Below are 12,601 nucleotides of genomic sequence, written 5' to 3'. Positions count from 1 at the left end.
TTTGCAGCCACAGTCCACGCTTAAAAGCTCCATGTCCAAACATTTCTTCTTCTTTCTTTGGCTCCAAGCTGTCCCCACAAAAACCCATTCTTTAAAGCTCAATCGGAGCAAACGTCAATTTGGGTTTTCTGCCGAATGACATTTGCTCTGATTGAGCTTCAAAGAATGGGGTTTTGTGGGAAAAGCTCTGAGCAAAAAAAGCACAACCCCAACCCCTGCTCAGACCTGGAGCTTTTAAGTGCAGTCTGTGCCTGGAGACAGTGGAGGAAAGGCAAATGTGCATAAGGCCTAAGAGGAAACCTGATGGAAGTTTATGAAGTCATGCATGGCATGGAGAAAGTGGAGAGGGAAATGTTTTTCTCCTGTCATTACATTAGAACTCATGGGCATCCAATGAAGTTGAAGGTTTTAAGGTATATAGACAACAGAAAGGCCTTCTTCACATAGTAAAACTGTGGAACTCCCTCCCACAGGAGGCAGTAATGGCCTCCAACTGAGATGGCTTTAAAAGAGGACTAGACAAATTCATAGAGGACGAGAGGCCTATCAATGGCTACTGGCTACGATGGCTGCACTCTGCCTACAAGGTCAGAGGCAGCAGTGCTTCTGAATGCCAGTTGCTGGAAACCACTGGAAGGGAGAGGGCTCTTGCGTTTGATTCCTGCTTGTGGGCTTGGCAGAAGAGGCATCTGGTTGGCCACTCTCAGGACAGGATGCTGGACCAGATGGGCCTCACTGGATGGATCCAGCAGGCTCTTCTGATGTTCTTATGAACTGTTCATGGGCTCTGGAAGTGGCAGGTGCAAGAAGGGCTTTGTGGGTCTTCTGTTCTCCTGCTTTGCTTTTAGAGGGGTTGAGGAAGGTATAGGCCTCAGGAACCCATGGAGGGCATCTGCTGGAGCTCAAGGTCTGTCAAAGAGCTCCTGCTTTGCATGGGGAAGCCCCTCGGCTCAGTCCCCAGTGGCATCTCCAGCGAGGGCTGAGCAGGAGGCTCTGGGTGTATTCTATCTGGAGTCAAATTGTGTGATTCTAATCCTGCATATAGGTTTTTTAAAATATTAATATTCTTCTGAATATCAGTACTGTAGCTAGAAATCCCAGGAAGAGAATGTGATCTTGTGCATGGGTCCTGCTTGTGGTTTCCCATTGGAGCATCTGGTTGGCCACTGTGAGAACAGGATTCTGGACTGGACAGGCACTGGCCTGATCCAGAGGCTCTTCTGATGTTCTTTCCGGACTGAACCCTTGTCGTGAAGTATTGTTTTAATCAAATTTAAAAACTGAATGAAGAAAATCAGACTTGAAAAGCAACGAGGGAAAGCTGTGCTAGGGAGGGAAACCTCTGTGATAAGGGGAGACTGTTCTCACCCCCACCCCTTCTCCCCCATGGAAATGGGAGCTTGGCCTTAGGCATTCAGGAAGTTGTGTTAGATTGAGTCAAATAGTAGATCCATCAAGTTTCGTATTGGTTTCACAGACTGGCAGTGGTTCTCCATGGTTTCAGACGGGATAGTTCCTCACATTGGATGGGAATGCTATGGAAGTCTGAGCCTGGGACTGAGTCTGCTCTGGCCTTGGCTCGGTCGTTGTTCTGCACTAAATGAGGCAGCCACATTTCTGAAGATCTTTGTTTCCTCCAAGTCTGGTCCTGACCGAAAGGATGCTGGAATCAACAAGGCAGACCCACATGACCTGAAGGTGCTGCTGTGCAATGCCTGGTCAATGATCCACAAGACCACCGCCATGCATGACTTGATTGTGGATGGAGAAATGAGGTTGGATGAGGCAGATGGGTCTGTTCTTGCCGCTGCTTGTCCACCAGGTTTCTCTTACGCACAGCAGCCCAGGTTATTTGGGTGGGGAGGGGAGGGTTGCAGTGATCTTTAGAAAGTCATTAGCCTGCACCAGGTGTCCTATTGGGACGCCAGTTTTCTGAGTGCATGTTCTGGAGCTTGGGCAATAGAGGCAGTGCAGGATTCCTATTACTGTATTAACTTCCCTACTGCATCAAGGATTCCCTGCCTGAGCTGCTTCAGGTTGTGGTGGATGTTCTCCTGAAGAAACCTAGTTTGGTTGTCCTAGGGGATTTTAACACCCATCCTGACACAACCTTACAAGGAACCGCTTGGGACTTTGTGGAACGCATGGCCTCCATGGGGCCGTCCCTGAATAAGTTTGGCCCAACTCATAGTCACGGACATGCCTTAGACCTGGTGTTCACCTCCATGGACGGGGGTGATCTGACAATTAAGTAAAACTGAAACAAAAGAAGTGCCATGGTCAGATCACTTAGTGCAACTGGACTTCTCTGCGACCCTTCCCCTCTGCAGGGAGGTGGGACCGATTCAGATGGTCCGCCCCCACAACTTAATGAATCCAAATAGTTTCCAGAGAGTGGTAGGGGATATTTTATCCCATGTTGATGGCCTTTCAGCCGATTCCTTGGTGGCCCGCTGGAATGGGGAGATAGTAAAAGCACAACTTCAGGCAATACCAATGAGACGGAAACATGGAAGGTGCCTAAAGAAGCCAGGGTGGCTATCTAAAGAACTTTTAACTGAGTTAAGATTAAAAAAGGATGTGTACAAAAATTGGAAAAGGGGGGAAACCACCAAAGAGGAATTCAAACAAATAGCCAGCACGTGTAGACACAAAGTCAGAAAAGCTAAAGCACAGAATGAACTCAGGCTTGCTAGAGAGGTTAAAAGCAACAAAAAAGGCTTCTATGGGTATGTTCGTAGCAAAAGGAAGAACAAAGAAACAGTGGGGTCACTCAGAGGAGAAGATGGTGAAATGCAAACAGGGGACACAGAAAGGGCTGAACTCCTCAATGCCTTCTTTGCCTCAGTCTTCTCCGATAAAGAAAACAATGCCCGACCTGAAGAATTTGGAGGAAATGATTCAGCAGAGGAAACACAGCCCAGAATAACTAAGGAGATAGTACAAGAATACTTGGCTAGTTTAGATGTATTCAAGTCTCCAGGGCCAGATGAACTGCATCCAAGAGTATTAAAAGAACTGGCAGATGTGATCTCAGAACCACTGGCAATCATCTTTGAGAATTCCTGGAGAACAGGCGAAGTCCCGGCAGACTGGAGGAGGGCAAATGTTGTCCCTATTTTCAAAAAGGGGAAAAGAGAGGACCCAAATAATTACCGCCCAGTCAGTCTAACATCAATACCAGGGAAGATTCTGGAGCAGATCATTAAGCAAACAATCTGTGAGCACCTAGAAAGGAATGCTGTGATCACCAATAGTCAGCATGGATTTCTGAAAAATAAGTCATGTCAGACTAACCTGATCTCATTTTTTGACAGAATTACAAGCCTGGTAGATGAAGGGAACGCAGTGGATGTAGTCTACCTTGATTTCAGCAAGGCATTTGACAAGGTGCCCCATGATATTCTTGTAAAGAAGCTGGTAAAATGCGGTCTTGACTATGCTACCACTCAGTGGATTTGTAACTGGCTGACTGACCGGACCCAAAGGGTGCTCATCAATGGTTCCACTTCATCCTGGAGAAGAGTGACTAGTGGGGTGCCACAGGGTTCTGTCTTGGGCCCGGTCTTATTCAACATCTTTATCAACGACTTGGATGATGGACTCAAGGGCATCCTGATCAAATTTGCAGATGACACCAAACTGGGAGGGGTGGCTAACACCCCAGAAGACAGGATCACACTTCAAAACGACCTTGACAGATTAGAGAACTGGGCCAAAACAAACAAGATGAATTTTAACAGGGAGAAATGTAAAGTATTGCACTTGGGCAAAAAAAAATGAGAGGCACAAATACAAGATGGGTGACACCTGGCTTGAGAGCAGTACATGTGAAAAGGATCTAGGAGTCTTGGTTGACCACAAACTTAACATGAGCCAACAGTGTGACGCGGCAGCTAAAAAAGCCAATGCAATTCTGGGCTGCATCAATAGGAGTATAGCATCTAGATCAAGGGACGTTATAGTGCCACTGTATTCTGCTCTGGTCAGACCTCACCTGGAGTACTGTGTCCAGTTCTGGGCACCACAGTTCAAGAAGGACACTGACAAACTAGAACGTGTACAGAGGAGGGCAACCAAAATGGTCAAAGGCCTGGAAACAATGCCTTATGAGGATCGGCTAAGGGAGCTGGGCATGTTTAGCCTGGAGAAGAGGAGGTTAAGGGGTGATATGATAGCCATGTTCAAATATATAAAAGGATGTCACATAGAGGAGGGAGAAAGGTTGTTTTCTGCTGCTCCAGAGAAGCGGACACGGAGCAATGGATACAAACTACAAGAAAGAAGATTCCACCTAAACATTAGGAAGAACTTCCTGACAGTAAGAGCTGTTCGACAGTGGAATTTGCTGCCAAGGAGTGTGGTGGAGTCTCCTTCTTTGGAGGTCTTTAAGCAGAGGCTTGACAACCATATGTCAGGAGTGCTCTGATGGTGTTTCCTGCTTGGCAGGGGGTTGGACTCGATGACCCTTGTGGTCTCTTCCAACTCTATGATTCTATGATTCTATGATTCTATGTGGAGTTAACCAGGGCTATTGACTGTCTGGATCCGAAGCGCCCTCTCCGATTGCGTGGAGCCTGGACAACCCCATGGTTTTCCCCGGAGCTGAGGGTGATGAAACAATCGCTGAGATGGCTAGAGCACCAGTGGCAGAAAACTCATTCTGAATCTGACCAGACACGGGTTACAGCTCAACGTCGAGCCTACCAAGCGGCGATAGCAATGGCGAAGAGAAGCTTCTTCACCACCTCTATTGCATCTGCAGAAAACAGCAGCAAGAGACTCTTTCAGGTGGTTCACAATCTAATGGAACCACCTTCACCATCGGGGCCTGGTGACAACCCCAATATCTTCTGCAATGATATTGCAAAGTCTTTTGCAGATTAAAGTCACTCAGACTCCACCGTGGGAGCAGGGCCAAGGCGGGAGAGTGCTAGAGTCCTGTCTAGACAAGTTGCATAGGATCAGTTCCAATCTGTTACCTCTGAGGATGTGGACAGGCTGCTTGGACAAGTGAAACTGACCAAAAGATCCTCAGTCCCACTGGTCAAGGATCTCCAGTGTGCCGGGGATTGAGATGATAGCTGTTTCCTAGTTTTGCTGGATCTCTCAGTGGCTTTGATACCATCGAACCATAACATCCTTCTGGACCATCTAGAGGAGCTGGGAGCTGGGGGCACTGTCATACAGTGGTTCCACTCCTGGGTTGTGTCCAGAAAGTGGTGTTGGGGGATAAGTGTTCAGACCCCTGGGCTCTCACTTGTGGGGTGCCTCAGGGTTCTGTCCTCTCTCCCATGCTCATATAGAAGCCACTGGGAGAGATCATCGGGGGGGGGGGGTTGGGTTGAGTGTTCATCAGTATGCGGATGATACCCAGCTCTATCTCTCTTTTCATTCAGAACCAATGAAGGCAGTGAAGGTCCTGTGTGAGTGTCTGGAGGCAGTTGGAGGATGGATGGCGGCTAATGGATTGAGGTTGAATCCTGACAAGACAGAAGTACTGTTTTTAGGGGACAGGGAACGGGCAGGTGTGGGGGACTTCCCGATCCTGAATGGGGTAACTGTGCCCCTGAAGGACCAGGTGTGCAACCTGGGAGTCATTTTGGACTCGCAGCTGTCCATGGAGGCGCAGGTCAATTCTGTGTCCAGGGCAGCTGTTTACCAGCTTCATCTAGTACGCAGGCTGAGACCCTCCCTGCCCGCAGACTGTCTCGCCATAGTGGTGCATGCTCTAGTTATCTCCCGCTTGGACTACTGCAATCCACTCTATGTGGGGCTACCTTTGAAGGGACCTGGAAATTACAACTAATCCAGAATGCGGCAGCTAGACTGGTGACTGGGAGCGGCACCGAGACCATATAAAGCAGGCTTCTTCAACCTTGGCCCTCCAGATGTTTTTAGACTACAATTCCCATCATCCCTAGCTAGGTATCATGGGAGTTGCAGGCCAAAAACATCTGGACGGCTGAGGTTGAGGAAGCGTGATATAAAGGACCTTCATTGGCTCCCAGTGCGTTTCTGAGCACAGTTCAAAGTGTTGGTACTGACCTTTAAAGCCCTAAACTGCCTCAGCCCTACATACCTGAAGGAGCTTTTTCGTTCCCATCGTTCAGCCCGGACACTGAGATCCTCCTTCAAGGGTCTTCCGCTGGTTCCCTCACTGTGAGAAGCGAGGTTACAGGGAACCAGGCACAGGGCCTTGTCAGTAGTGGCACCCTCCCTGTGGAACACCCTCCCTTCAGATGTCAAGGAAATAAACAACTATCTGACTTTTAGAAGAAATCTGAAGGCAACCCTGTTCAGGGAAGTTTTAAATGTTTGATGTTTTAGTATGTTCTGATATATGCTGTGAGCCGCCCAGAGTGGCTGGGGAAACCCAGCCAGATGGGTGGGGTATAAATAATAAAATTATTATTATTAATAATAATTTTGTTTGACTCCTCAAAGGGGAAGGTGTTTCCAAAGCTGAAGAAGCGAAGCCCCCAGGGGTCCTCGGAGTCGGCATCAGACAAGGAGGAGGAGGAGGCAACCGATTACGTTTTCCGGATCCTCTATCCTGGCCTTCAGTCAGAGTTTGGTAAGGTTGCTCGCCTGGTAGAAACTGAGAAAGCTGACATAGTTATCTTAAATAAGATTTTTTTTCCACGTTAGGCTAACTTTTAATTTTACTACATGTTATAAACATATAGGAGTGTATTCCATTCATATTTCATAAGCCATATTTATTATGCCATTGTAGCCTGCCTTCCATGCCCTGAGGAATATCAAGGAATGCTCAGAGGTGTGCATGATCCAGTTTGGATACATTAAAATTCTGCACCAAGGAATGCTCATGTCCACCACCAGTATAAATTATGGAAATTTGCTTACTTTGTGTCAGGCATGGAGAGTCCTCCCCTCCCTTCAGTAACTTCACAGATAAGAATTAATGAGCAGCTGATAGATCTATAGTCCTTTTATTACAGCATCATGTTGCGAGCACAAATACACAGCTCTCCACAAGGAAGGCAGTTGGCTAGTCTAATCCTCTTTCCGGCTTCCGCAGCATTTTGGGCGCCAACGGGAAGTTCCTCCCTCTGACTCCTTTGTTCCCTGATACGTTTGGACCTCCAAGTCCGAGGGGAGGCCCTCACACTTTCAAGTGACGAGACAACTAGCTGCCCCCTCCCTTCTGGTTCTGTCGTCATTATCTCATAACTGAGTAACTCCCCCAAGCTGTTCAGCTTCTGCCTGTCTCTGCTTCTGAACATGCCGTGGACAGGGGGGGGGGCGACTCTTCCCCCTCCCGCTCTCCATCGGAGAGAAGCTGGTCTGCCATAGAATGCATTCCCCAGTCCTCGTCTTCAGGCCATTCCCTGACACTTTGCATAATTTATTATACAGTCCTTACCATGCTTTTGAACATCTACATGAAGCCGCTGGGAGATCATCAGGGGGTTTGGGCTGGGTGCCCATCAATATGCAGATGATACCCAGCTCTACCTTTTTTTCAAATCAGAACCAGTGAAGGTGGTGAAGATCCTGTGTGAGTGTCTGGAGGGGGTTGGAGGATGGATGGCGGCTAATGGATTGAGGCTGAATCCTGACAAGACGGAAGTACTGTTCTTTGGGGACGAAGGACGGGTGGGTGTGGGGGACTCCCTGGTCCTGAATGGGGTAACTGTGCCCCTGAAGGACCACGTGCGCAGCCTTGGAGTCATTTTGGACTCACAGCTGTCTATGGAGGCGCAGGTCAATTCTGTGTCCAGGGCAGCTGTTTACCAACTCCATCTGGTACGCAGGCCTATCTGCCCGCAGACTGTCTCACCAGAGTGGTGCATGCTCTAGTTATCTCCCCCTTGGACTACTGCAATGCGCTCTACATGGGGCTACCTTTGAAGGTGACTCGAAAGCTACAACTAATCCAGAATGCGGTAGCTAGACTGGTGACTGGGGGCGGCCGCCAAGACCACATAACACCGGTCCTGAAAGACCTACCGGTACATTGGTTCCCAGTACATTTCCGAGCGCAATTCAAAGTGTTGGTGCTGATCTTTAAAGCCCTAAATGGCCTCAGCCCAGTATACCTGAAGGAGCGTCTCCACTCCCATCGTTCTGCCCGGACACTGAGATCCAGCGCCAAGGGCCTTCTGGCGGTTCCCTCGCTGCAAGAAGCCAAGTTACAGGGAACCAGGCAGAGGGCCTTCTCGGTAGTGGCACCCGCCCTGTGGAACGCCCTCCCACCAGATGTCAAAGAGAAAAACACTACCTGACATTTAGAAGACATCTGAAGGCAGACCTGTTCAGGGAAGTTTTTAATGTGTGACATTTTAATGTATTTTTAATCTTTGTTGGAAGCTGCCCAGAGTGGCTTGGGAAACCCAGGCAGATGGGTGGGGTACAAATAATAAATTACTATTACTATTACTGATTTGCATATTTTATTCATGGTTTGCTGACTCGGAGCTGTGTAAGGCGCTGGCGTCCCAGCCAGTCTCTGGCTTCTGAAGTTTCAGCCACACTTTGGGAGCTTGCTTTCATAAGGATTAGAAATCTGTACTTGGATTTAAATATATTAATAAATGAAAGCTGGGGAAACTGAATCCTCCATCAAACATCAAAGGGTGTGTATTTGCTCTTCTCTCTCTAGATGTTGACTGACTCCCAACTCCTATCGTGTTAGTGATCTTAATTATTGTTCTTTTCATTTATATACAACCTTTTAATCCAAGGAGCTCAAGTTGGCATACATAATTCTCCTCCCCGTTTTATCCTCACAACACCCCTGGGAGGTAGGTTAGGCTGAGAGGCAGTGACTGGCACCCAAGGCCACTCATTGAACTTCATGGCTGAGTGAGGATTTGAATCCTGTTCTCCCAAGTCCTAAGCCCAACACTCTAACCACTAGGCCACACTGGCTCTCTTTGCTTTCCCATAGGGGGATTTCTGGCCAATGATGGATTTTTCTACTATTCCTAGAATCGTAGAGTTGGAACCAACCCTCAGCAATGTGGGAATCACAGCTAGTGAGTTCCTAGTGTGTTTTTCCTTTTTCCAGGCTTGAGGAAGCGGCATGGACTGTGCCCGCCTTCATGTTTTGCCTTTTCTCTCCCTTCCTCTTTAGTGGTTGTTAACCACCCTTCTTGCCTTCCCTCCACCTCTACTGCCGCTGGGAAAGAAAAGGCCTGGAAGCGTCGGACCTCTGCCAGAGTGGTGGTGATGCCCAAATGGTCTCTGAGTCTTCCTGAGGCAACGGCTCCCCTTCTGGTCACGTTGGGGTCCAGCCCACACCTGTGTAATGTTGTTGTTGGCCCATGGAGGGTGCTTCTTGCTTTTGGCTTGGCAGCTGGGGCAGATGCTGGCATTTATGAATCAGGGCAGGGCAGGCAGCTGGGATCCTCCTCTTCCCATCTTTTTCCTTGGCTCATTCCCTTGGGCTGCTTTGCCTGGAGGCACACAAGCAGAAGAAGCAAGTTCATTTAATTCATAACATTTATATACACCTTGGTTGTAAGAAAAAAAAGTGGTTTACAAGACAAATAAAACAATAAAATTATTTTTTAAAAACCCTATGTAAAACATTTTTTAAAAATTAACGTTAAACATACATCAATTGTCTGCATGTCTGGACAGGCTTGTCTAATTTTTTTTTTTAGCAGCTACCAAAAAGGGTACAGCATTTCCACCTGCCTGATGTCAACAGGCAAGGAGTTCCAAAGTGTGCAGGTGCTGCCAAACTAAAACATTGCTTTCTTATAAATGCAGAACAGTATTATGTGGCACCTGTAATTAGGGCTGTGATTAGGGCTGCTGCCCAGTTTAAAGAAATCTTAATAGATTGATCATACAATGCTTTTTAAACCAATGAACTGATTAGACCTGCATGTCCATAAAATACTCACAGCTGTGAAGGAAAAGCAGCCTCCTTTCTTCCCTCTGTAATGGTGTGCTGCATGTGTCACAGCTGGCCCCAATCCCTTCTGTGTTGGGAGGAGGAGGAGAGGATGCCTGATGCCCACAGATGCATAAATAGCTATAACAATTAACATTTAAAAAAATGAAAACCGTGAAATCTATTGTCCAATTAAATCAGAGGCATGTTTTAATGGATCTAATTGCTTTTAGTAGTGATATAATGTTGCTGTCATACTTCTTGTTGGTTATAATCTGAGGCAGATGAAAGGAAGGAGGCAACGGAGCTCAAATGAAAAATGTCCTTTAACAGATCAGCAGCTTGCAGCCACCTCTGCAGAGATGGAGCCATCCCTCTTGCTGTCCAAAGGATGATCTGGGGAAGACTTTGTCCTCTCCAGGTTCCTGTCGGGTTAGCCCCTCTCCCTTTTGGATCTCAGGCTGGAGGGGACAAGGGCTGGGTTGGCTTTGCCCTGCAGCCAAGAATTGGCCCAGCAGACCTCAGCCTGACTTTCCCCAGTGTCACTATGGGGACATTATTGTTGTTAATGCTTGGGTCCTTCCTTTCCACCAAATGATACTTGAGGCATCTGATAGTAACACGGAAAACTGTCAATCAGCTGACCTTTGAAAAACACGGTACTGTTTTTTCATTTCTCCTAGAAAGCCTTCATTTTTAAATTGATTAGTTAAAAGCCCAGGCAGTTCACCTGCTAAATACCTGAACAGGTTGGTTGATGTAGGATTTAGCAAATGCCAGCAGACACAAAGCCTGCTTCTCTGTGCAGAGTAACCTTCCTGCTGTGATCTGAATCAAAATGCTCCTCCCACCGTCCTTGAATTCACATTCCCCATGTCCCCTGCATAGAGTTTAGAGAGCAAGATATGGCTTTTGCGTCCTCCTGTGGTCCAATTCTTGTTTGGTGGAGGAAGGCTCCATTGCCCCGTCCCTCAAGGACAATCTGCTCCAGGGATGCTCTTTCTTCTTGTATCAAAGCATTTGGCATCCTTTCCAAAACTCATTTAGGCCATGGTGCTCCAGTGGGACATGTAGGGGTGATTCATGGAAATTTCCCTTCAATCATTTTGGTGTGGTAAAATTGTTTCAAAGTGACTCTGGAGTCAGCATGTCATTGCAGTGCTCCTGCAAGCCAGTTATATGAGAGCTTGTAATTGGAAGGCATATCAGAGCCTTTGCTCTGATGTGAAACCAGCCAGGGATTATTTTGAAAGTTTTGCTGTGAATTGTAACTTGGCTGCCTCACAACTCTTAAGTGCTTAGCCAGTTCTCCATGAAGTTTACTGTGAGATGGTGAGCACTTAAGGTTAGTTGTTTCTAGGATAGCCAACATGGCCGCCGGATGTTGCTGGACTACAACCTCCCAACACGCACACCCAGTTTAGCCCAATGGTCCTGGACAATGGGAGTTGTAGTCCAACATCATCTGGCCAGCACAAGGTTGGCTACCCTGAGAAAGGGTTTGTATCTTTCCCTTCATCAAAGATCCCACAGTGATTTGCAAGATTTGAAAAATACAACATATATTTTATAACAAGACAGAAAATGTGAACTGGATTCTGGAAAAAGTACCGTATTTTTTGCTCTATAAGACTCACTTTCCCCCTCCTAAATAGTAAGGGGAAATGTGTGTGCGTCTTATGGAGCGAATGCAGGCTGTGCAGCCAGAAGCCAGAACAGCAAGAGGGATTGCTGCTTTCACTGCGCAGTGATCCCTCTTGCTGTTCTGGCTTCTGAGATTCAGAATATTTTTTTTTCTTGTTTTCCTCCTCCAAAAACTAGGTGCATCTTGTGGTCTGGTGCATCTTATAGAGCGAAAAATACGGTATATAGATAGGTAAAAGGTAAAGGTAAATGACCCCTGACAGTTAAGCAACTCTGGGGTTGTGGCGCTCATCTCAGGATATCAGGATGAATGCTCACTGTTGTATAAAGGTAAAGGGACCCCTGACCATTAGGTCCAGTCGCAGACGACTCTGGGGTTGCGGTGCTCATCTTGCTTTACTGGCAGAGGGAGCCGGGGTACAGCTTCCGGGTCATGTGGCCAGCATGACTAAGCCGCTTCTGGAGAACCAGAGCAGCGCACGGAAATGCTGTTTACCTTCCTGCCAGAGCAGTACCTATTTATCTACTTGCACTTTGACATGCTTTTGAACTGCTAGGTTGGCAGGAGCAGGGACCGAGCAACGGGAGCTCACCCCGTCATGGGTATTCGAACCGCCAACCTTCTGATCAGCAAGCCCTAGCCTCTGTGGTTTAACCCACAGCGCCACCCGCATCCCTTATATAGATAAGTAGAGGGTTTTAAAAGAGGATTGGACAAATTCATGGAGAATAAGGCTATCAATGGCTTCTAGCCTTGAACTCTAGTTTTTGAACTCTGTACTCAGCCCAGCTCCTGCTTTACCTACACATCCAGAGGAGGTAAAAGCTGTGGCTAAAAATAACTGAGACTTGGCCGGCTCCAGAGAATGCTTCTGAGGCTGCCTTGAGACAAGCAAAAGCCCAGGCATCTCTGCTGTCCTACTATGTATGGAGGACCCAAGAAAGTTAAAGGCTGGGTGAGAGGATCCTGTTTTCCTGCCTCAGCTCTTCCGGATGACCCTGTCTCACTGGTGGGGATGGGGGCTTTCCAGAAGACTCCCCTCCACTCCAAACATCTTGGATGGAACCATTCTTCCCAGCAATAGA

At 47.5% G+C, this 12,601-nt stretch overlaps 1 protein-coding gene and 1 long non-coding RNA gene across 2 annotated transcripts in view; one reads left to right on the top strand and one right to left on the bottom strand.

Moving 5' to 3' along the window:
• The window catches only part of LOC310661414, a 169,376-nt gene that overhangs the window by 85,744 nt on the left and 71,031 nt on the right, over positions 1–12,601 (bottom strand). The window lies entirely within an intron of this gene.
• Positions 1–12,601, top strand: part of SGSM1 (small G protein signaling modulator 1) — a 79,618-nt gene that overhangs the window by 40,906 nt on the left and 26,111 nt on the right. Inside the window, exons 11-12 of the mRNA XM_083407267.1 lie at positions 6,448–6,577; positions 9,104–9,274. Coding sequence (XP_083263393.1) covers positions 6,448–6,577; positions 9,104–9,274 — 301 coding nt within the window. The remainder of the gene's footprint in view (positions 1–6,447; positions 6,578–9,103; positions 9,275–12,601) is intronic.

Source organism: Podarcis tiliguerta (genome assembly GCF_965153285.1).
Source record: "Podarcis tiliguerta genome assembly, chromosome: 13".
Taxonomy (NCBI): Eukaryota; Metazoa; Chordata; class Lepidosauria; order Squamata; family Lacertidae; genus Podarcis; species Podarcis tiliguerta.
This window is presented reverse-complemented; position numbering and strand designations above follow the sequence as displayed.